Source organism: Podarcis gaigeae, assembly GCF_964106915.1.
Source record: "Podarcis gaigeae genome assembly, chromosome: 17".
In the NCBI taxonomy this organism is placed as follows: Eukaryota; Metazoa; Chordata; class Lepidosauria; order Squamata; family Lacertidae; genus Podarcis; species Podarcis gaigeae.
The window spans coordinates 76861-102727 of NC_139694.1; the positions used below are offsets into that span (position 1 = coordinate 76861).

Below are 25867 nucleotides of genomic sequence, written 5' to 3' on the forward strand. Positions count from 1 at the left end.
TATTATTTATACCCGCCCATCTGGCTGGGCTTCCCCAGCCACTCTGGGCGGCTTCCAAAAGAATATTAAAATACATCCCCTTAGAACCTTGTTTCCGTTCAGAAGTTGGTTTGGAAGCAGAACTGTAGTAAATTAAGTTGCAGATAGGTAGCCGTGTTGGTCTGCCATAGTCAAAACAAAATAAAAAAATTCCTTCCAGTAGCACCTTAAAGACCAACTAAGTTAGTTCTTGGTATGAGCTTTCATGTGCATGCACACTTCTTGTGCATACACACTTCTGTGTATCTGAAGAAGTGTGCATGCACACGAAAGCTCATACCAAGAACTAACTTAGTTGGTCTTTAAGGTGCTACTGGAAGGATTTTTTTTGTTTTGTTTTGTAGTAAATTAAGTGTGGGTTGTTCTGCCTTGGCTTTGATGAGAGGGTTAGAGACAATTAATAGATAGAGCTGCCAAGATCTAGCTGAATGGGGCTTTCACATCGAAAGGCAGTAGACTTCTGGCGCAGATGGGGCGTACAAGTGCAAGAGAGGGCTGTTACCTCCATGCCTTGCTTCTGAGTTTCCATTCTTGGAAATGGGATGCTAGATTAGAATGACATTTGCTCTAATCCAAGAAAGCTGGCCTTGCGTCAGTATTCATCCTTTGAAGTTTGCTTCTCTGAAGTTGTGTTGCATTCAATAGCCAAGGTGTTTTTACAGGAGACAGATCTGATGGGAGCAGCCATATTTGCTGATAACAGATCAGCCCATTCACATATAAAATAGGGTTTGTGAGTCTACTTTTTGCAGTAAAAGATGTGCATGGGTGTGAAAGTGATACAATGCAGCTCTGTAGCTTGAAGCTCCTTCATATCCCAGCTGTGTCTCTTCTAGTATTGGAGCTAGGTTGGGAGAAGAGTGTCTGAAGCTAGAGGGTGAAAGGCAAGTTCAGCTTTACTCACCTTTAGTGGTGATGCTGGGATATGGCCTATGCCTATGACATCCCAATGCAAACTAGGCAGATGTGAGAATACGCAACCATAGTTAATTGAAAAATAAGGTTTAGAGGAGATGCTGGGTATCGGAGTCCTAGTCTTCATTTGCTTAATTAGAATTCCTTGGATTTATTAATTGGTAAAATAGAAGATATCAGCTAAAATATCCCTACTGCAGGAAACAACAACCGTAGACTTAACTCATTGACCCTTTTGTCCAGAATTTCCCAGCAGTTTCCTTTCTGAGTGGAACTATTGAACAGAAAGACAGTTACTTTGTAATTTGATTTTGTATTTTATCCAAAACCGTTCACTTAAGTTCCTCTAATGCAATTTTTTATAAATCGATCATTGCTAATCCACACTTTCTTGTAAGGGCATGGGTGGGAATTCTATAGCCAGGTACAGTGGTACCTCGGGATGCGAATGGGATCTATTCCGGAGCCCCGTTCGCATCCCGAATGGAACGTAAGACGCAACGGCTTGTCTGCGCATGTGCAGGTCGCATTTCGCCACTTCCGCGCATGCACATGAGGTCATTTTGAGCGTCTGGGCGAGCGGCGAAACCCGGAAGTAACGCGCTCCGTTACTTCCAGGTTGCCGCAGAACGCAAGTCGAACATTCAACTCGAGGTATGACTGTATTGTTGGAACTGTCAGAGCACACTAAACAAAGGAGGCAACTTTTTAAAAAGAGCATTGCGATGCTCAATCTTGTCTTAAAACAAAAAAACCTGCTGTGATGTTGGTGGCTCATTTTGAGATGCTTGCTGTTTTAAGGCCACATGTACCTATATGAAGGCAAAGACTACTCAAAGGAACCTAGCCACGAAGACCAGAAGGCCTTCGATCTTCTGCTGGGTCTTCAGAAATGTCTTCTTGAAGATGGAGGTCAGGAAGGAAGAGCTCTCCGAAATAAAGCAAATGTAAGGACACTGTGAACACTTTGGGTGGGTGGCAATCAAGCTTTAGGCATGCTTGGAGGAGAAGGTAAAAAAAAAGGTAAAGGACCCCTGGACAGTTAAGTCCAGTCAGAGGCAACTATGGGGTTGAAGCGCTCATCTCACTTTCAGGCTGAGGGAGCCAGCGCTTGTCCACAGACAGCTTTTCAGGTCATGTGGGCAGCATGACTAAACCGCTTCTGGCATAATGGAACACCACGACGGAAACCAGAGTGCATGGAAACGCCGTTCACCTTCCCGCCACAGTAGTACCTATTTATCTACTTGCACTGGTGTGCTTTCGAACTGCTAGGTTGGCAGGAGCTGGGACAGAGCAATGGGAGCTCACTCGATTGCGGGGATTCGAACTGCCAACCTTCCAATCGGCAAGCCCAAGAGGCTCAGTGGTTTAGACCACAGTGCCACCGATTATCTGAATTCATATTTCAGTCTGGCTTCAGGACCAATTGGGGCACTGAAACCGGCTTGGTCACGCTGGTCGAGAGTCCCTGGAAAACTGACTAAAGGGTGCCTTCCTATAGTGGATGCAGGAGGACATGAAAGTAGCTTGAGATGGAAAGTAGCTTGAGATGGAAAAAGCTGTTGCAGCCCATGAATATATTTTCCTTTTCCAGGTTCTTGTCACGGGCATTCAGCCGGAACCCAGCAAGAAGCGGCGTAAATTGAGCCCAGAAGAACTGGCGGCTCAGCAGAGGAAGCGGCAGGAGGCAGCAGCAGAGAGGGCCAGGCTCAGGGAAGAGAAGAAGCAGAAGAAGGCGGAAGCTGAGCACCAGAAGAAGTAAGGTTGTCTCTGTTGGCAGTGATCTCACAGCAGCAGCACCAACAGTCAAGATGCTTCACAGTACTACTTGCTACTGCAGTTTTATTTTTTATTCAATTCCATGTACGAATTGCTTCCTATAAATAATCTCAAAGCAATTTAACAATTTAGGTGCGGGGGTGGGGGGACAGATCTCATAGAAAAAGCAAATTCAAAGCCAGTGCAGATACAGACTGTGTGTAATGAGGAAGATTTATTTCAGCTGTAAAACGTCATTGATATTTATATTATTTTTGTAGGTGTATCCATAGGCTATGACGTCTTAGGTTGTGAAAAATACAGAAAAAGCATCTGAATGAGTTTCAACTCTAAAACGGGCTGTTGATCCATTGACTGCTGTGGAGCTGCACAATTTTTCTTTCTTTAACACTATCTGCCATTTTCCCTTCCGTTTTGTGAAGCCAGAAAATAGTATTTCTTTCTAACCTCTTTGCTGTTACTCAGAATGTGGCTTAACTTTGAGACAAGCTGCTTTGAGGAGCCAGAAAAAAGCATATGTGTGTTGAAAAATTTCATTTGGTCTAGGTTGTTTTCTTTTCAGCACTGTAACATGATGGAAATAAGAATGACATTCTGAATATTTACTGAAGGCATTTGGCTGTGATATTTCCTGACAAATGTCAAAAACGCTCTGGCACTTCTGTTCAAATTTTAAGACTTACTGATAAAAGTTAGCAAGTTCCCAGTTCAATGTTATTTTCAAATTGCGGTATCTGTTGACGCATGAAAATGTTTAGCCTTCAGTTGTGTCACTTTGGGCTGCCTTCTCAAATAGCCTGACTCCGAGAAGACTGCCAGCAGGCCCCAGGCCTCATAAGAACATAGTGGCCTATCTATTCCAGCATCCTGCTCTCTTTTTATAGATATATATATATATATACATTTTTATTGGGTTTTTTAAACATATCATTTCTAACAATCATTTAACATAACTTCTTATCTTATACAATATTTTAGACTTCCGTCAACAACTTCTGAAGATTTTCCGTTCTCTATCACTTGTCCTGCATTTCTTAATTTCTCTATTACTTTTAATTGTCTTTCTTGCAATGTTTCAAATAGTCCTCCTTACAGAACTTCCTGCAATCCTACTAACATAATCTGTTTATTACTGTTGCTTTTCAAATATTTATTCCAGTCTTCTAAGAATCTCTGATCCCACAGGTTTTGAATCCTTCCTGTTAATTTATCTAATTCTTCATGGTCCATTAATTTTATTTGCCATTCTTCTTTCGTCGGTAATTCTTCTTGCTTCCATTTTTGTGCCAATAATATTCTTGCTGCCGCCATTGCATATAAAAACAACTTACAATCCTGTCTATTAATATCATCCCCTACAATGCCAAGTAAAAATGCTTCTGGTTTTTTTAATAAATGTATATTTCAACATTTTTTCATCTCATTATATGTCATTTCCCAGATGTTTTTCACTTTTTTCCATTCCCATCACATATGATAAAAAGTTCCTTCCTTTTCTTTACATTTCCAACATTTATTACTTGTTTCCAGCATCCTGTTCTCACAGTGGCCAACCAGATGCATATGGGAAACCAGTGAGCAGAAGATGAGCACCAGAGCCCTCTCCCCTCCCATGGTACCTTGGTTTATGAACTTAATCCATTCCGGAAGTCGGTTCTTAAACCAAAGCATTCTTAAACCAAGGCGTGCTTTCCCATAGCAGCGGGGGACTCAATTTACAAATAGAACACACTCAACAGGAAGTGAAACATGTTCTGCTTCCAAGGCAAAGTTCACAAACCAAAACACCTACTTCTGGGTTTGCAGCATTCTTAATCCAAGTTGTTCATAAACTAAGCTGTTCTGAAACCAAGGTACCACTGTATTTGGAAGCATTGTTGCCTGCAACTGAGGAAGCAGAGCAAAGACATCATGGCCAGAAGCCACTGATAAACCTCTCCTCCATATATTATCCCTGGGCTGTGCCTTGATCAGAAGGCTGGAACTCAGTTGACCATTTATGTTTTTTATTATTATTATTATTATTATTATTATTATTGAGTTTACAGTAAAATAGGTGGTGTATTGCTAATACAAAACATGGGAAGCCTCTCTTAACAACCTGATGCATGCTTCTTCTTCTTCTTTTTAAATTCAGGATGGCCTGGTGGGAAGCAAATCACTACAGGTCTTACAGTCTGAAGTCAGACGAGAGCAGCGAAGAGGAGATGGAAAGAGATTTAGAAAGTGCGATGGGTGCGGATTTGGAGTACGCAGACCCTGACCTGAGCTCCATCAAGTATGTTATAGGTGATGTTACCCACCCCTCTGCAGGAGAAGAGGATGCCATCATTGTGCATTGTGTAGGTAGGTGGAGCAGACTTTGCTAGAAGAGACCTCGTTTTTTATTCACCAGATTAGTTGGATTTCTGAGCACCCATAGCCTCCTCTTAGGTCACATTCACACTGCACATTTAAAGCTCTATGATACTGCTTTAAACAGTCGTGGCTTGGAGCTGTAGGGTATTAAGGGTGCTGAGAGTTGTTAAAAAGGTAAAGGTAAAAGACCCCTGTCAGTTAAGTTGCGAAAGACTCTGGGGTTGCGGTGCTCATCTTGCTTTACTGGCCGAGGGAGCTGGCATTGTCCGCAGACAGTTTTTCTGGGTCATGTGGCCAGCATGACTAAGCCACTTCTGGTGAAGCCAGAGCAGCACATGGAACCGCCGTTTACCTTTCCACCAGAGCAGTACCTATTTATCTACTTGCACTTTGACGTGCTTTCGAACTGCTAGGTGGGCAGGAGCTGGGACCGAGCAACAGGAGCTCACCTTTGAACTGCCCACCTTCTGATAGGCAAGCCCCAGGTTCAGTGCTTTAGACCACAGCACCACCTGCGTCCCTGCTGAGAGGAGACCCCTATTCCACTCCCAGAGCTACAGTTCCCAGAGTCCCCCGTGAGGAGGGATTGACTGCTACACCACCCTGGAACTGTAGGTCTGTGAGAGGGACTAAGGATCTCCTAATAACTCCCTGCACTTCCTATAATTCTTTGAGGGAAGTCATGGCTATGATATCATAGTGCTTAAATGTATGATGTGAATATGGCCCTAGTGTCCTGGTCTGGTATTGAGTCTCTGCAGATTCTAGGATGCATGAAAGGCACAGGAGATAGAAATTCAGTCTGATGTGGAATTTCTGGAGTGCTCTTTCCTTTAGCAAGAGCACAGCAGCCTGATGGTAGAAGGAGTGTTATTTCTCTCTGCCATGGTCCTCTTGGTTTTGTCATGCAGCAGGGAACTTTGTCCCCTGCTCATTTAATATAGAAATGCAGTGAATTGGTAAAGAAGGGATGAAGCGCTCCATACCTCTGCCAGCAACCTGTTTGGTTTCTGCAACACAGAACTGCAGAAGACTCTTCCTCTCTTCTGGCAGGCCATTCACTTGCCAGGGTGAAATTCCTTGTCACTTACAGCAACAAGCCAAGCAGTTTAAAGCAAGGCTGGTATATAGAGAGGTCATTAAACTCAATTGGCTGCACAAAGCATGAAAATAATATACTTGCTCGTATAATCGAATGTCAAATGATGAGTAAAAGTCAAATAGTTAAGGAGAGAACTGGTGTCCGTAAGTTTTCTTGTGAAAACTGTCTGTTCCAGAATGCCAAGAACTTCACTCAGTCTTTGAAGACATTAGTTTGGCATTAAGTCTTCCAGCATGAAATATGAGAGGAGCGCTTAATTCATTCACAGTCATGTACCATCAAACTTCTCTGCACCTCTCTGCCACCTCTTTTAAAAACATCTTTTTGACCGTTGCTAACAACAATTTAGCCTTGGCCAACAAATTTCTAATCAGTTGACTATTTGCACTCTGTACACAACTCTGTAAATCATTTAAGAGAAATACTTGTAGGATATGAAGCCCTCTGATTCCCAGCCTGGGATTTGTACATCTTGTTCTGCCACTATAAAGTACCTTTTCTTAAAACAAGGTGGCCTGTAAGTGAGTATGTTTCATTTAGCATCATATAGCACACCCAGGCTGCCCTGGATTTTTCCCTCCAAAATACATTTTTGCTGTATTAGTCACCTCCAGAAACAGTTCAGGTGGCACAGTCTAAATCAAGGATGCGGAGCACAGGGTCTTCCAGGTGTGCTGGATCACAGTTCCCATTGTCTCTGACCCTTAGCCACCCTTCTTTTGGCTGATGGGAGGTGGATCCAACAACATCTGGAGGGATACTGGTTCTTTATCCATGGTCTAAATGCATAGCACACGTCTTTAAGCAATTGCTGGTCACTTATGGCCTGAGTTGCTAAAAATCTGTTAGTCGGTAGCAAGTACATTACAGGAGATGTTTTATTGCTGTTGATTAGAACTTGTCTGGGGGAGTGTCGCCATTCTTCCATTAGGGTTTAGATCACTCTTCCACATTAAAGCACCCATTGAAGAGGTTTATAATGCAGCTACAGATCCATAACTCTTTACTGTCACTAAGCCATACAGGATTAATGCATTTACATTTGCCAAGGCAATCTCCAAAAGCAGATTAATATCAGAAGAGCTTGCACTTGCCTTAGAAGGCCAGAGTGGAAGTGCTCTCAGACTTTGCCATGTTAGTTGTTCCATTCTAAGAATGGATCTCCTACGAACCATTGGAAGCTGATCTATATGAACTTCAGTTTCATGGACCTTTTCCCTCCCTTTAAAATAGTATCATCTCTTTGCTTCAGATGACTCGGGCCGTTGGGGAAGAGGAGGCTTGTTCACAGCTCTGGGGAATCGCTCTGACCAGCCACGGAAAATATATGAGCTGGCAGGAAAGATGAAAGGTAAGCAAGAGATAGGTAAAAGCTGCTGTAGTTTTAGGGGATTCCTCCTTTTTAAACTGTTATTTTTAATCAAATGACCTCATTTATAGTGTAAGCATTTAAGACGCCTCATTTGGAAAGTATATTCTGATTTTCTCTGCCTTAGATTAAACTGTTTGGAATGGACAGGAAATTGTTCCTTTTACTTTCTTGTTCATTATTGTCTGTGAGGAAAGAGCTACCATCCCTTCTAGGGCAGAGTAAAGCTGTAAGAGAAGCCTGTGCTAAGATTTATTGGATGACAGTTGCTTCATGTGTTCACTTCCAGTCTCTTACTTGCCAGGTGTAAGTAAACTTACGAGTGAATGCACTTTGGTGCGTAAATTTATCCGTTATGCTACATAGATCGGACCTTCTTAGTGGCTGCTTCCAGACTTTGGTATTCCCTCCCTAGAGTAGTTAGACTGCTTCCCTCCTTGTTGTCCTTCTGCCAGCAGGTGAATACCTTCTTGTTCCAACAGGAATTTGGGAGCTGACTACTCCCAAAATAGTCAGTTTCTTGATGGGGCTGATGCCATGCTGTTTTTGCTATGATTGTCTGTATGTTTTTCATAGATCATATATTCTATTAATGTTTAATGTCTATTAATGTTTGTTTTTTAATGATTGTGGGGTTTTTCCGTGTTTTAGCTGTCCTTATTTTATCTGTAAGCTGCCTTAAATCTCTATCAGGGAAAAGGCAGGGAATGAATGAATGAATAGATAAATAAATAAATATCCCTGAATCAGCTAAGAGTATAAACTGGATTCTTCGCTCAGATCTCATTTTAGCGATAAGCTCACCATGTGGCCTTAAACAAATCTTTCTCTTTTTCTCATACTTGGCTCCCCAAATTTGGAATAATAATACTGACCTACTTTACAAGATTAACGAATACTGAGATAATGTGGGTTAATCCCATTATTAATCCCATTATTCATATCCCCACATCCCTGCAGTGTGACATCTCAGCACACCTGTCAACAGTTGGTAACCTATAATCCAATGAATGCTGACATTGAAAGCACTGCCAGCTGACTGATGGAACATACAACTGTTGCAGTCATAATTTAGAAATCTCCTTCTCTATTGTTTTCTCCTGGCAACTTGATGGAAACAATCTGGAATAATCTACAGAGGAGACAGGAAAGCCCAGTTAAGGAGCTAGAAAATATCATACTCTAATTAATTAATTAAATTCTGTTTTGTCTACTATGTTCACCATCTATGAAAAATCAGCATTATGCTAAGTATATGAGAGAGAGAGCAATACAGCCAATCTGACTTTCAGAAATTCATCCTGAGTGCATTTTCCCCTCAGTGTTCCACAGAATTCAGTGTTTTTTCCCGTTGTTCTTAATTATTTTTGTAGACTTGACATTGGGAGGAACTCTTTTATTCCCCATCGATGATAAGGAATCCAGAAACAAAGGACATGACTTGGTAACTATACAAACAGATGGTTTGCATTTCTTTCGTTTTAGTCATTCCAAATCTTGTTCCTAACATAAAAGCTAGAGTATCAGAATTGTTTCATACTTATTCCAGAGGTATAAGTGTATTTGCACAAAAAAAAAAAGGTGGGGAAAAGAGTGGGAGTGTTTCTTGCCTATAAGCCATGCACTTAATTTTCTGTTTATCTGATCACATCATATATGATTTCTTCCTAGCTGGCCCTTATTGTAGCACAGCACCGAGACCGTTCGAACAACTTGTCTGGAATTAATCTCCCTGCTTTGGAAAGGGGATTAAAGAAAATTTATATTGCGGCCAAAGATAGAGATGGTAAGTGTGCCTGTGACAGCAAGTGTGCCAGTTGTTGAGGTTAGTGCCTGAAGTCCCGTTTAAACAAGTTGAAAGGGATGGCTGGGACATTCTGATCCTCTAGAATTCCTGCCATTATGGAGTTATTCTCTTGGAGGACTCCATGTCAACAGAAACCCCACCTGTGGTGAATAATGTCAACTGTTTGGAATCGAAAGCTTCCCACGTTTTCTGCAGTGCACCTGCAGCTTGGGGCAATATTAGTTCCCTCGCTGCTGATAAAAGCTTGGAATTCTCACTATCACCACCAGAAGCCAAAACAACTAAACTGATAATTTAACCTCTCACTAAAGAGGTTACGGTGTCCCTGACACTCCTAGTTTATTCCCTTTGCATATCTTTCCCCCATGTGCCTATGTGTTCTCAATGCTGTCTTTAATAGGGTAACTTACGTAATTGTGTTTAAATATTTATTTGGATGGAGTGGTTTTAGTTGCATTTTTTAAAAAATTATTCAGTAAGCTGCCTTGGGTCCTGTGCTGAGAGATAGGCGGAGTATAAATAAAACGAACTGTGCCAAAGACTCTGCTGCTCTTCACACAGGATCAAAGGGGGTTAAATAACTCTTTGCCTCTGGAACAGGTAGGAGAAGGTCCTTGGGATTTGTGGCTAATGTTTAGGGCCAGGTTGCACCCCTGGCTTCCAGTTACCTATCCTTAACCTTTTTGGCCCCTTGACAAGAATTTCCTTTGCAATATTAACTACCTAGTTACATATCCTTTGTTTTCATGTGAGCTACAACTCAGACAGCATTTTCGTTTCTTTCTCTCAGCAAGTGTCCACCTGCCCCGCATTGGATACTCAACCAAAGGTTTTAATTGGTATGGGACAGAGCGTCTTATCCGGAAGTACTTGACAACAAAAAGCATCCCCACATTTGTGTATCCTTCTGAAGTGCACATCTTGCAGTTCTCAGTCTGCCATATCTGTAAAAGCCAGAATGTAGAGGTTGGAAATTAATTGCATCTGTTTTACACAGCAAATTGGGACCTTCCAAATGTTAAAGCACCAGACTAGCACTGCTTGATGAGTAACAGGCCTTACCACTTTCCCAACAATTTTGGAGGTCATGCATTGGTTTTTAGTGAGGCCACGAGGTAGTGGTGGAACAGAAAATCTCTGCTCTCTCCCCAACCTCCTTTCACAGGTTTCTTAATACAAAAGGCAGATAAGTTGCAGTTTGTCCTGCAATTCTGGAAGACTACAGCATTACATTTTTGTGTCTTTGAGGGAAATGTTATTGCAGCTCAATCCTACACATATTTACTCAGATATGAGTACAGTACTATCATTTTGAGTGGTGTTTATTCCCAAGTACAGTGGTGCCTTGGTTCTCAAACACCTTGGTACTCAAACAACTTGGAACCCAAACACTGCAAACTCAGAAGGAAGTGTTCTGGTTTGTGAACTTTTTTTGGGAAGCTAAACGTGCGCTGTTTTGAGTGTTACACTTCCAATTTGAGTGCCACACTTCTGAGTGCCATGTTTCCATTTTGAGTGTTACACTGAGGTCTGTCTGTTTTTGCTATTTATTTTGCCTTTTTGTTTTTGCAGCTCTTTTTTGTTTTTGTGCCTACGTGGAACCCAGTTCAGGTACTGATTGATTAATTGTGTGACTGCAGTACATTGTTTATTGCTTTCATTTTATGGATCAGTGGTCTCGTTAGATAGTAAAATTCATGTTAAATTGAGTTTTAGGGGTTATTTTTAAAACTCTGGAATGGATTAATCCATTTTGCATTCTTTTCTATGGGAAAGCACGCCTTGGTTTTGGAACACTGTGGTTTGAAACGGATTTCTGGAACGGATTAAGTTTGAGAACCAAGGTACCACTGTAAGTGTACACAGATTGCATTAAAATCTGCAATCTTATGTAAGCAGCTCCAGCACGAGCTCCGTGCATAAGTACGTAAATATTTTACTTCCTGACTAAAGGTAATAATAGTTGTAGGTATTTGCTGAGAACTCCTTAACTATTCTCTTTAGATACTACTTTCCTAGAAACAAGGCATCATCTTCACAAGCATCCACATCAGCATCATCGCTGCAACCATAAAAGTGTTCAAAAATCAATGAGAAATAACCACTCACAGTTCACAGCGCTGCTTCCTGCTCTTTCTGCAGCCAGTCAAGATTCATGTTGACTTTCTTTATAATTGTTTATTTAAGCAGGCACACAAGAAGCATGTTTAGAAATCTGTCTCTCTATATCAGTGATGCACACCAGAAATTAAGACAGAGTTCCATCATGCATCCAGGTTTTTAGAACAGAAGCTGTACTTTTGCACTTCACCACAAACAAGCCTCCTAAAACTGGCTTGAGTATTTGGGCTTGGATAAGACTTGTTGACGCTGAGTACAGTTGGAGCAACACAGCGGACAAGAGCAGCACTATAGCAGTGTGACTTGGGCTTCCATCTCCCAGTGAAGTACTTTTTAAAAAAAACTTTATTTTTTCAAAACATTTGAGAACAGCTGTGTTTTTAAAATAAACCACTTTTGTAAAATATGACTGAATTGTCTAATCTTTTAAGTGAAATGGGTTCTGCTACTTGGAAGAACATAAAGCTTTGTGATTGACAAGGTGGGCAAAGATACCAAATTAAAAGCTGTCTTCTTAGGTCCACTGAAAATGTTGTGTAGATCTTGCAAGGGCTGTCATATTTGCAAACTGCTGATGAAGTCAATCAGCCCAGTTAAGTTAATATTCTCTGTGCCAACCGTTGCCAGGAGAGTATAAGCTTAGCCCAAAATGTTGCTATGGAAACTAATTCACTAAGGATGCTTTAGGAAAAGGAGCAGAAAAAGACACAACTTTGACCCTGGCTGGAGGTGGTGCCATCAAAGTGTCTGCATGCTTGAGGGAGAAAATCAGGCAGTTCTGGGACTGGTGCTGGAAAAGACAATAAGGCCTAACTTGCCCTCTGTGAGAACCAAACACTGGCGGTTTGGGTGATGCCCCTAGAACCCTAATGGGCTCTCTGGTGGAGTGTTAATGTTGGGAACCCCTCCATTTCCGTTCAGCCTGAATATATATGTAAAATAAGCCTCAGACCATTGAGAAAGCCACCAGCCTTCAGTAAACCTTTGATCCAAGGAAGCCAGATGGAAGGTATGTCCTGAAACACTTGGGCTGCTCAGAGCCTGGGGGGTGGAGAATGATAGGATATTTAGAAAAATGAAATAACTTGCCCAGGATGCTGCCAATGATCTGAAAGGCTGCCTCCATTCCTACCAACCTTTTCAGGAGTTAATATTTGCATGGGGGCAGCCTCTTGTGTTAGTTCCACCCACCATCAGAAGTGTGGGGAATGGAGGGTCTTCTGGGTAGTGGCACCCGTCCTGTGGAACGCCCTCCCACCAGATGTCAAAGAGAAAAACAACTACCAGACTTTTAGAAGACATCTGAAGGCAGCCCTGTTTAGGGAAGCTTTTAATGTTTAACAGACTATTGTATTTTAATATTATGCTGGAAGCCGCCAGAGTGGCTGGGGAAACCCAGCCAGACGGGCAGGGTATAAATAAATTATTATTGTATTATTTACTGATGAAGATTTCATATTTTTTAACCCTGACATTTTTGTCACACTCATCTCCTTTTGCTGAAGTTTAAACTGTTCTCCATCTGGAACAGTTACCTGCATTGCAGAGGGTTGGACTAGATGACCCCTGGGTTCCCTTTCTAACTGGGCTTCTATTACCAATTTTTTTATAATTGCATGCTATATGGCTGTCACCACCCTGGGACCTTCTTGTGAAGGGTAGGTAAGAAATCTTAAAATAAAAGGGAAGCTGTCCCTTCTACAACGATTTAAGACAGTATCTTATAACCCCATACTTACCCCAGCTTAGTCCCCGACAAAGAGGAAAGCAGACAGCATATCTGCTAAATAAGTCGTCTAGGAAAACAACTTTGTCAGTGGCTAAATTCCTTTTCCTGGCACTCAAGCGTCGGAAACGTACAATTGAATGCCTTGATATGGGTTATCTGTGAGAGGTTTAGTGCTGTGGCCCTACCTTATTCATGTACCCCTATGATGTTTTAGTTCATAATTCTGTATTGTGTTTTATTTCTGTGTTTTATTTCTGACTATCGGTCGAATAAAGGAAATTGATTGATTGAAAATAAAAGGGAAGAGGTGTGTGCAAAGAGACATTTTTTCTGGGACTTAGGCTCCTGGGCCTCAGTTTGTCAACATCTAACTAAGGAGGGGGGAAGGCATGCAGCAGGAGGAAGAAGCTGGAGACCACCTCCCCAAAGGTGGACAAAGACAGCAAACGGGGCCTTGAGGGAGACAGACTCACAGCTGGGGAGACTTGGGAGACACACATACAAGAAACGGAGGGGTGGAGAAGGCAGAAAACTGGCAAACCCTGAAGGCCAGCAGCCCCATCCCCTTTGCTCCCATCCCCAATTTCATGAGAGAAACTGGGAGGCCTGAAAGATGGAGCGTGGCCAGGGACAGGACTATTTGCAGGTGTGCACAATTGCAGAGCAGCTACAGTCTTGCATCCTACGGAAACTCCATGCACCCCAACTGCCATGATGTACAGGCCTCGCCCAGCTGCAGCCAACCCACCGGGAAACCCATCCTGTCGAGCACAATCCGGCCTTGGGCAGCTGGGCTCATGACATCCCCTACGGTGGGCAAAAGCCAAACTCATAATGTCAGAATGACAAAACCTCTGGAACAACTGAGGCACCTTCAAATGTGTAGTGTGATTTGTTGGCTGAGATCATTTACTTTCAGAAGCAGGCACACCTTGAAAGAGGAGGCTTCCCTCTATCACATACGCAGCCCAAGAAGATAACAAGAAACTACTGACGGCACATGAATCAATGTGACTCAACCTTTCCCACACACAGATGCAAACGAATCTCACTGCAGCCAACTAAAGACAACCAACCACACCCTGCCCCCCAACCTCTCTCACTACTACCAAGGAAAAATATAATAAAACAGATAGAAAGAGAACCTTCCCAGGTGACATGGGCATAAGACCCCACAGAGACACTTGGGTATTATTGTCCCAACCCCCTCTCCCCCCTTCTTCCCCAGCCTTATTCTGTATACAGCAATAACCTTCTATACATAATGTTTTTAAATCAAATATAAAAAAGACTCTGCAACTTGAAAAAAGAGAGAATGCACGTTGTTTTGTAAACCAAGGAAATCTTTAATATATATGCTTTTAAAGGCATGCCTATGTTGATGCAGCAGAACCAGCAGATAAGTTTTGACTGATAATATTACATGTTTTATTTTAATTATCCCATATTTATCCACGTTTTATAACTTTTTACAATGGGGGTGGTGGTGTAATGGGAAGTTGAGGGACCTGCACAGTTCCTTGGGGCTGTTTTCAGTTCATGTGAAGGGTCTTAGAGGCTCCTCTGAAAATTCGATTGATTGATTGATTGCCCCTCATCCAAAAATTTCAGGGCATAAAAATACAAAACAAAACAAAAATACAGAATAAAAACAAGGGGGGAAATCAATAACCATCCCCCTCAGTTCACAAGGAACATTTTTCCTTGGTATCTATCTATAGGTAGTATAATGAAGGCACCAGATGAGCCTCACTTGGGAGAATAAAGCCCCTTTATTTTTTATTTTTTAAAAAAATCTTCATTCTTGGTGCCTGGTGATGGACCCAGAAACATGGCGCCATTTCTTTCAGCCCTTTTCTTGGAAATGCAGGCAGGGCACTGCTAGAAAGCGGGAGAGAGGGCAATGTCTTCCACTCCGAATCTCTCTGTGTATGTGTGTTTGGGGGCAGGCAGGGGGCAGAGAGAGTTAAAGGCTTAAGTCCTGGTTATAGAAGAAACCTTTTTGCCTGCTGCCTAAAAAAATATGATGGTAGTCCCAGTGCAACTATACAACTGTGAAGCCTTTTCTATCTCTGGTAATTAACTAGAGGATAATTTGTCTGTGAAAGAAAGAGTTCTGCGTCTTGCCAGGGAGATTGAGAATTCTAAGTTCCTTTTATCCATTTTTTTGTTTTAGATCCCTTTTTCCAGATTTACCCCAGTGAGGGGTAAATTAAGGGGCAGGAGAGGGGCTTGGAAGCCAGATGAAGATACCAAGTGTTGACATGGGCCTGAGATGGAGAGAGAGAACCCACAGTCCCTTGGGTGAAGCCTTGGCCAAATCTGACTTCACAATGGGCTGCGGAATGTTTTGCTTCCCAGGAAAGCAGGTGAGCTGTTTGAAAGGATCCTGAGATCAGTTAAAAGCTCAGTCAACTCTCTCCTTCAGATCAGTGGACACCAGAGATGTCTTGCTGCTTTAGAGAACTGTCTTTTTTTTGGATCAGTTGACAGTGGAAACATCTGTCTCCTTCGGACGACTATCTTTGGCTCAGTTGAAAGCCCAGAGAATGGTATTCTGCCTTCCTTGCTGCCACAGAAGGTAAGGTAAGCCAAAGTGAACTTCTGCAACCAAAGAGGAAAATAATATCGAAATTATACAGCTTGCTCCTTGAATGGGAACTGAAAGATGAGATAATAAAAGAACCAATGATAAAATGGACACAAGAGCTGGGCCAGACAATTCATTTAGACAGATGGGAAAGATTATGGAAAACTGATATACATTTTACAAAAAAAATCCTTCCAGTAGCACCTTAAAGACCAACTAAGTTAGTTCTTGGTATGAGCTTTCGTGTGCATGCACACTTTTTACAGTGTGCTATTCGATTAAGGAAAATATAACGAAGATGTTTTACCGCTGGTACCTCACCCCAGTGAAACTATCAAATCTCTGTTGGTGGTCACGATGTATCATATGTGGTAGGGGTGCAAAGTGGTGAAACAATTCTAGATTAAGATACACGAAGAGCTTAAAAATATATTTAGGAGTTCAATCTTTAAAAAACCAGAGGCATTTTTGCTGGTTTTAGTATTGAGTGACATTCCTAAGGATAAAAGGAATGTATTCCTTTATGCAACCACGGCAGCCAGAATCGTAGTGGCAAAAAATTGGAAAACTGATAAAATACCAGAATTATTAGAATGGAGAATCAAACTTCTTGAATTCATGGAGATGGCAAAATTAACAGCATCAATTAGATGCTACTCTAATAAAAAAATTAATAAAGAGTGGGAATGCGTTAAGGGTTAGGGTTAGGGTCAGTGTAAATGAAAACATGAGACATGGTTTTGTTACATATTTTATTTTGGAGTTGTCTGTTTATTTTGGAGTTGTATGTTGTAAAGAATGTATATTATGTGAATAAAATAATAAAGGAAGAAAATCTGGGATTTTAAAAAAAGAAGGTAAGGTAAGCAGGGAAGAGGGGAAACATGCTGCAGCCTTGGTCGTCCCCCCACCGCATGAGCAGTTTTAAAAGTTGCTCCTTGGTTATTTGACCTGCATAAATGCCATGCTTGCAGGGAGTGTTCTGGTTAATTTTCTGAGGGGTTTTTTTTTGGGGGGGAGGGTGGTTGTCTCCATCCAAATGACAGGAGAATTACCACCTCCCCCTCAAAAAAAAATCAGTAATATGCCCCCCCCCCGTCCCCAATTTCACCACCCACAAATAGGAAATTCTAGGAGCTTGTTTTTCACTCAGCCCTAAAATACACACCCCACCTCTGCAGGGCTCACACCTGCACCCTTAAGTACTCCTTCCCTCGGGTGCATTGCCAGCACCATGAATTACCGGTAGTTTCTCAACTCCCAACTCCTACCAGCCCTAGACAGCAGATCCAGGATGTCAGATGTCATGGAGTAGGGGGACGAGGGGAGTCTCCTTCCTTCCCCTGCTAAAAACCTGAACCCCAAAATAGGCCCAAAATCAATTTAGGAGGCTGGATACATTTAGCACAGACTGTTTTATGACACCTCTGCTTGTCCCTGCCTCTGCACAAGAACCAAGTCCCTGGATCTGTGGTCCAGGACAGACCCCTCCTTGCTGCAGGACAACCTCTTCTATCTTGCAGACCTGAGCTTGCAGAAGTGGAAAGACACTGTTGGTTGTGATGACACTTCCTCTGTCTCCATGGGTGGTCCACCATCAGGAAGCCACCCACAGTTGTCAGGGGCTCAGGAGCAGAGGCACAGGGAAGAGAGGAAATGGAGAGCGAAGGGGAAGAATCTGAGGGCAGCGTAGGAGAAGATGACAGTAGCCCGAGAGATTCCATGAGCCTCTCCAGCGAATCAGAAGATTCACAGAAGGGGGCGCCGATGGCCAGGGCAAGGGGGGTCCCAAGGGGGACACTCCAGAAGCAAGGGGCCAGCGGTGACTCCCAGAGCAGTTGGAGATCAGGACCAGCTTCCCCACCAGAGCGTAGTGGGGGGGAAGAGTCCCAGGTATCGGGGCCAGCGTCTCCCCCAGCAGGGAGAGAAGATGAGTCAGGGCTGACCACGCCTCCATCCGAGAGTCAGGGAACGGAGGGGAAGTCAGGTCCAGCTAGCCTCCCGGAAGAGGGAAGCAGTGACAGAAGCAGTGTAACGGTCAGGAGGAAGGTCACTGGCTGGGCGCGAGCGCCAAGTTCAAATGTACAGGTGCGCGGGACAGCAGAGAACCCGGATTGGGAACCAGGTCCTAAAGCCCGCCGGAGGCAGGGGGAGGAGTCAGGGGACTCAGCGTCAGAAGAGTCCAGAAAGGGGAATGCCCCAGCGGACAGGAGGACCCAGAGGAGGAGAGAGCAGAGGAAGAGGTGGAGCAGGGCTAGAGTCTTAAACTGGTGTCAGAGGGGAGGAGATTCAGACGGAGCTTCGGCGGTCTAGGGTTTAAGACGTAGAGCTGCGCGCCACGGCTTTGAAATAGAGACTGAACTTCAATAAAGACTTTTGTATATAACAACGACCTGGCATTGGTCCTCTGTGAGCTGGGACCTTGGGCAGCTCTGACAACAGTGAATAGGGTATTTCTGTGGCTCACACCTTCAGAAGGATGGGGGAGTGCCTGGTGAGTTATTTGCCAGGAAGTGGGTCCTTTGCCCTTGTAAGTGTAGATTGCAACCTTTGAGTTCTCAAAAATGGCCATGAGTGAATTTCCCTCCAGCCAAGACCAAAATGGCTTAGTAAAGTTGGAGCACTCTAGCATTCTGATGCAGGGCCAGGGATGCGAGGCAGGGGGTGTTCAGGGGAAACTATCAGGGAAGCACAGATCCAGCTGCTCTAGCCCTCCTGGTGAGGGGTATATTAAGGTGCTTGGAAGCTGGATGAAGATACCAAGTGGTGACATGGGACTGAGATGGAGACAGAGAGAGAGCCCACAGTTCATTGGGCGAAGTCTTGGCCAAGATCTGACTTCACAATGGGCTGCAGAATGTTTTGCTTCCCAGGAAACCAGGTAAGTTGTTTGAAAGGAACCTGAGATCAGCTAAAAGGTCAATCAGCTGTCTCCCTTCAGATCAGTTAACACTGCAGACATCCATTTCCTTCAGAGAATTGTCTTTTTTTGGATCAGTTGGAATCGGTAACATCTGTCTTTGGCTTGGTTGAAAGCCCAGAGAATGGTCTTCTGCCTCCCCTGGTACCACAGAAGGTAAGGGGGGAGGCATTCTGAAGCCTTGTTCGCCCCTTACCCCACCCCATGGGCAGTTTTTAAAGATGCTCCTTGGTTATTTGACCTTCATAAATGCCATGTGCCCAGGGAATGTTCTGGTTTATTTTCTGAGGTTTTTTTGTTTGTTTACCACCCCCCCAATAAAATCAGTAATATGCCCCCCCCGTCCCCAATTTCACCACCCACAAATAGGAAATTCTAGGAGCTAGTTTTTCACTCAGCCCTAAAATATACGCCCCACCTCTGCAGGGCTCACACCTGCACCCTTAAGTACTCCTTCCCTCGGGTGCATTGCCAGCATCTGGAATTAGTTTCTCAACTCCCAATTCCCATCAGTCCTAGACAGCAGATCCAAGATGTCAGATGTCATGGAGTAGGGGGAGGAGGAAAATTGGAATCTAGACACATAAAACAGGGTGAATTAGCATCAAACCCTTGGATAACTAGTCAGGAGTTTGTCCTGACCCTGATTGTGAATGGCCAAAACTAGCCTCTCACTGTCAAGTGTGGAAAGTGGACCAGAGCCTGGGATCAGTTCTGCACTCAAAATGAAAAATTGTGTCACTGTGGAAAGAGAAGAGACTGGCTGTGACCTTTGTATGTTTCAAAAATTGTGGTGACTTAATGGTGCCGCTCTCGAGGCTTCACCCAGGGCAAAAAACCTGGCTTGCCTCCCTCACTCCCATAGCTCTGGGTCATAGCACTTTGTGGAGCACATGCTCTGCATGCAGAAGTTCAATCCCCTCTGGCATCTCTGGGTAGGGCTGGGAAGGAAAGACTCCTGCCTGAGGCTTTGGAGAGCCACCTGCCAGTCAGCATGGAGGTGGACCAATGATCTGACTGGACAAGGCAGCTCCTTAAAGTCCCAGCAAGGGTGCCTCTTTGGGCATCGCTCCCAGTCCAGGAAGAGAGCGGGATCAATCTCTCTTTGAAAGGCAGAACCCAACTTTTTTTATAAAGGCAGGAGGAATCTATTTTAGCTGTGTTGTTTCCAAACCCTGGTGGAATTTGGCCTCTGTCTGATGTTCCTCCCCTTTCTGCCTTCTTTCTGCACAGCTGTTTATGATGGAGGCTTCTCACCTGTGGTCCCTGCACATCTCAACTGTCCTCTTCTACCACTTCCCCAACCTTGGAGAGTTTCTAAAGATCCCAACTAAGGCTGCTTCTGCTTCTCAGCTGGAGACCCTCCAGACCGTAGTGCAGTCCATGCCTCATTGTGCGTGGTTCATGAGCAGAGGGAAACGGTCCCTCTCCCCAGCTCATAGGCCTTGCTCAGGAGGAAAATTGGAGGACAGCACTAGATGAGCCCTGCAGCAACTGGATCACGCCCAAGGAACCCTGCTAAAGTGGCAGCCTGTTCTCAAAAGGGCCTCCAAGCAGCATGGCAAGAGGCCAATGATAAAAAGGGAGACCATAAAACCATGCTTCCTCGTTCAAAGGTGGGAGACTGCACAGGCCAGCCCTGGTGTGTGGATTCTTCCTCCGTCTTGTCTCTCTTCAGATCCACAAGTGCTCTACCGCTTCATCGACACTTCAGAAGTGGCACCCTGGGTATATAAGCTGGTGGCGTCCAGCCCTTCAGAAAGGAGGCAGGTACTTACTCCACAAATGGAGCAGATCTGGAGCCAGACTATTATCTGTGTGGCTGTTGCACATTCATCCTCCACTTCCCTGCTTTTTCAGTCATGGATGTTTCTTGCTATTTGGCTGCTTGCTGTCCAGCTGTGGGCGAAGCTTGACAAGATGCCTCCAGCCTGAGTTTGGGAAGGTTTTGAAGCTCCCACCATAGTCCTTCACCAAGAGGAACAGACAGCAGCCACCCCATAAGAAGGGAGCAGCCCCCCAAGAGATGAGAGCATCTCTATACTCCCAAGTATCTGTTTCTTTAAAACATATTAGCATTTTTTCTTTTCTTTTATTATTATTTACTTTTAAATTACTTTATTGAACTTAAAAAAAATAACACAAAATCAAAATTGTCCATAACAAATAAACATCAAAGAATTGTCAATATCAATCACACTTGATCACAGTCTTCTTCTTGTTCCATTGACTTCCCGCCAACTCCATCTAGCTTTAAATGTATATTTATCTAGCGCACTGTGTCTATTTTAACTAATTGCTTAGCCAAGATACTGTACGTTCTTAAACTTGTTTGATGTATAACAGAAGCTATTCAAAGACTGCCACAGACTTTATGTTGTTGCAATCTTTTATGTAACTTTTAAATAAACCCCATTTATTGAAAAATCATTAATGTTTTCATTTATTTTCTAACTTACAGTAGCACCAATGAAACAACAAATTGTCCAACAACAAACAACTAAAATTTGTCCTGGTATTTGTACAGACTTGTATCATTATAATAAAGTTTAATTTTTTATACTTTTTTATTAGTTTTACATTTTTAATTTTACATTAAAACATAAGGTACAATAATAAAATACATAATTCTCTGACTTCCTTCCTCCCCTCCGTGGCCACTAGCATTTTCTTCTGCATCTCATACCATCCTCCATTTATCTATAAAACTCAAGTCTTAACCACAGCCTTTTTTTACATTGAATGTGTTATTGTAGTCCTGCATGTTTTTAACTGTTTACAATGTTCTTTCAAATAAATTTCCCAATCTTTATTAAAGTTTTTATCATCCTGGTTTCTGATTTTTCCAGTCATTTTCACTATTTCAGCATAGTCCAACATTCTTGTTATCCACTCTTCTTTTGTAGAAATCTTCTGGTCCTTCCAGTTCTGGGCTAAGAGCATCCGGCTTGCAGTTGTAGCATACATGAACAATCTTTTCTGCTCCCTTGGAATCTCCGCACCTAAAATTCCTAATAAAAAACCTGCTGTTTTTTTAACAAGTGTTATTTTAATCATTTTTAAACTCATTATAATTTGCCAGTATGCTTTTATCTTTTTACAACTCTACAACATATGATAAAAGGTCTCTCTTTTTCTTTATATTTCCAACATATATTTGAACTATTATACATTTTTGCTAGTTTACTGGGAGTAAAATACCATCTATAAGTCATTTTCATATAGTTTTCTTTTAATGTACCGCATGCTGTAAATTTTAAATCTTTCCTCCACAACTTCTCCCATGCAGAGTTGTATATTACAGTATAACCAAAATCTCTTGTGCATTGTATCATTACCGATTTAACCTCTTCATCCTTAGTATCCTATTCTAGTAACATCTTATACATTTTAGACAGTGTTTTTACATTATTTTCTACCAGTTCCTTTTCAAACCTTGACATTTCATTACTAAATCCATTCCTTTTGTCAGTTTTAAATACATCATTTACTTGGTGATTATAATATTACTGATTATAATAAAGTTTCATTGAATTATTTCTAAAGGTCTCCTTTGGTGGTTTCTTTCTGTGATCTAAGCCATTGTCTCTCAACCTTGGACCTCCATCATCCCTGACCACTGGTCCTACTAGCTAAGGATGATGGGCATTGTAGTCCAAAAACAGCTGGAGGCCCAAGGCTGAGAAGCACTGATCTAAACAATTCATATATTCGATAAAATTTGCCATGTATTCAGTGTTCAGATCCTCCCCTTTCTTCCAGGATCTGGGCAATCTGCATCCGTGCAGGTGTTAACAGAAATGCTGGAAGCTCATTATTGGGCTAACCTTGAGTGCTCAAGAGTCTTATTTCCTAGCAGCATCACTGCAGGAGACAATTTAACCACCATGTTACATACTAAGTTATTTTTTGTAAATACATTGCTCCAGAAAGTTTTAATGTTATCACTTATATCCACACATGGATATAAGTACCTTTAACAGCACATTTCCCTCAACAATTGGGGCCAACTTCTTTAGCTATCTAGGATAACCTTACTGGTGCATAATGCCACCTGTGCAATAACTTTAACGCAGACTCCCGGATTATGACAGAAACTGATTTCACTGTCAGACCACAAGGCGGCCTATTTTTCATTAGTTATATGAATTTCTAGGTCCATTGCTCAGGGCATTATTGCACTTAAAAGATTGCCATATTCAGGGGCTATTAGGGCTCTATACATTGAAGACACTATCTCCTTAAACAATTGAAAAGTTAACAAAAATGTCTTGTAAAATTGTCAGATTCTTGCATGCCTGGGCAGAGATATCTGGTTTTAAAAGGAATCCTAACAGCTGATTAAGGTGATATCACAATCATTTGAGATTTGGTAGATTGACAAGGAAAAGTTCCCTCCATGTGGGAATACCATTTACATTAAGATATTTCAGCTGTTCTGTTCCCAACTGCTCCAATCCAGCCATGCCCCCTGCCTCCTGAAAAGACAGGTGGAATCGGTGGGGTGGGGTGTGAGAGGAGAGACCAGCAGGACTAGCTTTAAAAACTTCTGATTTCCATATGGTCACTGTATCACATAGGAAGGGGTTTGTGTTTCAGCAAGCACAGTTAGTAAGAAAAGACCTGCTCTATAGATTTTTTCTGAAAGTTCTGTTTTCACACATGGTTTCCCCTTCAGCTGGTGGATTAGCGCCATCAAGTTTTTAAATTGAAAAAGCATTCTACTAGGTTCAGAGATGTGGGATTCAGAATCTGCCCCCACAAACACTCCCATATACAGTTCCAGCTCCCAGCCGTGCCCTCTTCCCCTCATGTATAAACTTGTCTGTTGTGTGTTGCCATATTTTGAATTGCTGAGGCATAATTACAATTGGCAACACTGGGAGAGAAATAAAAAGCTCAGTTGGTTCTCTTCTTTGGTAACACCCCTGAATCATTTCCCTCCTCTGTTCCACCAATCTGTGTGGGAATAATAAATACTACACTGACCTATGCAAGATTGCTGTAAGGATTTCTGAGATAATGCACGTGAAAACTCAATACAGTAAATGTATGCCTTTTTTCTGTCATGATGGAGCACAGACATTTTGATTTCATTAAAAAAAATGTTTCTGGTTGCTTGGTGTTAATTTTTAATTTTTTTCTTTCTGTGGTTGCTCTGTTTAGTTGCTTCACGTCAGCTAGTCTTTAGGATTCAAGACATAAACCTATACATGCTTACTCAGAAGTGTCTTACTATGTTCAGTTGGGCTTACTCACAGGTGAGTGTGCATAGGTTTGAAGACTTAGCTGCCATCCCAGGTTATCTGTAAAATTCATATCCAGACTGGATATTGAATGCTTCTTCTCTCTGGCAACATGAACACATGTTGATGTGTGCACACTGCAAGTCCCCATGCAATACAGAGGTGGCCTTTTTGCATACTAAGGGAAGAAAGCTTGTTTTGAACTGTATATTGTAAGGCAATAATGTTTCTCCCAACCATATCTATTTTAAACTTTATTTCATTCCATTTATCTGTTGGAGATAAATGGGTTGTACCTAATCCCTTTCCTCACACGTTTTTCCCTCACAACAAACCTGTAAGGTAGGTTTGGCTGAGAGGTTGTAATTGGCTCAAGGTGACCATGTAAGCTTTATGGGGAAGCCAATATCTGAGTGTGTTACTATGTAGGGGACAACACAGCGCTCACACAACGATCCTTGGTATCAGAGCTGGAATGCTAAAAACAGGTAACCTTGTGCTCCATTGCATGAGGGCTACAAAGTGGTGTGTATTGGAGTTGTATTTAGAAGTCAGACTTTGCACTTTTTCCAGATAAAGCATAATTTTGCCCACACCATCACCTCCATCTCACTAAACCGGTGGCAAAGTGGGGTGCCAATCTGTGGCTCATCTCAGGTACCAAAATGTCTTGTTCTAGCCCTGACAGCTGGTGCACGCACTGTACAAAGAGGTGAGTTTTCTTTGGGCAGTAAATAACAGCAGAATGCGGTCAGGTCATTCTCAACACTTACTCAACATTAGATGGACTGTGAGCAGATGTTTCAGCAAGTCATGCACACGGTCAGGGTTCAATTGGGAGAGCACTTCACATCCCCAAACAACAAGTTTTAGAGGCTTTTCTCGAAATGCCCGCCTTTGGCGTCTCCTGTCTCCATGGCTCAGGTGATTTTCAAGGCATTATGAATACTACAGGCATTGTACACATTCAAAATGAAAAGCATATGCTTGCTTTTTGTATACTAGAACCTCTGTAGGGCAGCTTGAATATTCAGTGTATCTGATGTTGCATTTTGAATCTGACAAGGACCAAGGTAACTGAACAACTTCCAGATATGTAAAGTTATTACTTGGCTAGTTATATTGCATGCCCATCCATCCAGGGTCTATTTTTATTCTTATCTAACTTTATGAAGTTGTATCACAGTTGATTGTTAACCATTCAGGCATGTTGTAGTAGTGAAAGTAATAGTGTCGTTGGCATATAGTAAACAAAGGGATTTCTGCTACCAGCTAATCTCAAACATATGGTTTGGGGAAAGACATATGGTGTTCTTCAGATAAAGAACACATCCTTGTCTTACCCTTGCCTTTATTAGAATGGAGTTGGTAAGATTTACCTTGGGATTACATGTAATATCTGTTTTTGGGTTTTTTGTTTTTGTTTTTTAAAAAGCTGTCCCTAGAGTTAATCTCTTTTGAATCAAAAACAGACTTAAGATATACAGTTGAGAGAATATAGTTTTCCTGTTTGATGTTAGAAAATACAGGCTGAAAAATATTTCAGCCCTCTGCTTCCTGGCACAGAAACATGAATCTTACCATATTGGCCCAAATATAAGCCGCTCCCTTAAAATTCTGCGGGCACTCACACCCATTCTGTTTTACCATATGTCTGTTTCAGCAGCGGTATCATAAAACCCAATTTTTGTAGGGTCACAAAACTTTTCATGGTCAAAATTTGGAAAAAAAGTGAGGCTTATATTCAGACCAATACAGTTGTAGTTTTTATATAGAATTCCCTGATAACCACTGCCATGTCATGGATCACACCCTTGTCCACCCAGTGCTTTTTGGAGCCCTGCCTTTCCTGTATCTATTTGTTCTATGCAATACTAGGAGGCCATGGA

The 25867-nt window shown here is 42.4% G+C and overlaps 2 protein-coding genes across 13 annotated transcripts in view; both read left to right on the top strand.

Moving 5' to 3' along the window:
* The window catches only part of CHD1L (chromodomain helicase DNA binding protein 1 like), a 29164-nt gene extending 17265 nt beyond the window's left edge, over positions 1–11899 (top strand). For all 3 annotated transcript variants that reach the window (XM_083718637.1, XM_083718636.1, XM_083718635.1), the window contains 8 exons: positions 1756–1901; positions 2552–2715; positions 4874–5082; positions 7449–7547; positions 8939–9009; positions 9237–9351; positions 10163–10271; positions 11377–11899. In XM_083718637.1, coding sequence (XP_083574763.1) covers positions 1756–1901; positions 2552–2715; positions 4874–5082; positions 7449–7547; positions 8939–9009; positions 9237–9351; positions 10163–10271; positions 11377–11446 — 983 coding nt within the window. In that variant the 3' untranslated portion in view covers positions 11447–11899. The remainder of the gene's footprint in view (positions 1–1755; positions 1902–2551; positions 2716–4873; positions 5083–7448; positions 7548–8938; positions 9010–9236; positions 9352–10162; positions 10272–11376) is intronic.
* A 294-nt stretch (positions 11900–12193) lies between these two features.
* Positions 12194–25867, top strand: part of VANGL1 (VANGL planar cell polarity protein 1) — a 62397-nt gene continuing 48723 nt past the window's right edge. For 2 of the 10 annotated variants that reach the window (XM_083719199.1, XM_083719204.1), the window contains exons 1-2: positions 12195–12502; positions 15399–15591. The gene's annotated coding sequence lies outside the window, so the exon portion shown is untranslated. Of the gene's footprint in view, positions 12503–15398; positions 15592–15630; positions 15809–18542; positions 18694–25867 lie in introns of those variants that run through there. The other 8 variants (XM_083719208.1, XM_083719207.1, XM_083719214.1 and 5 more) reach the window with 8 other exon arrangements.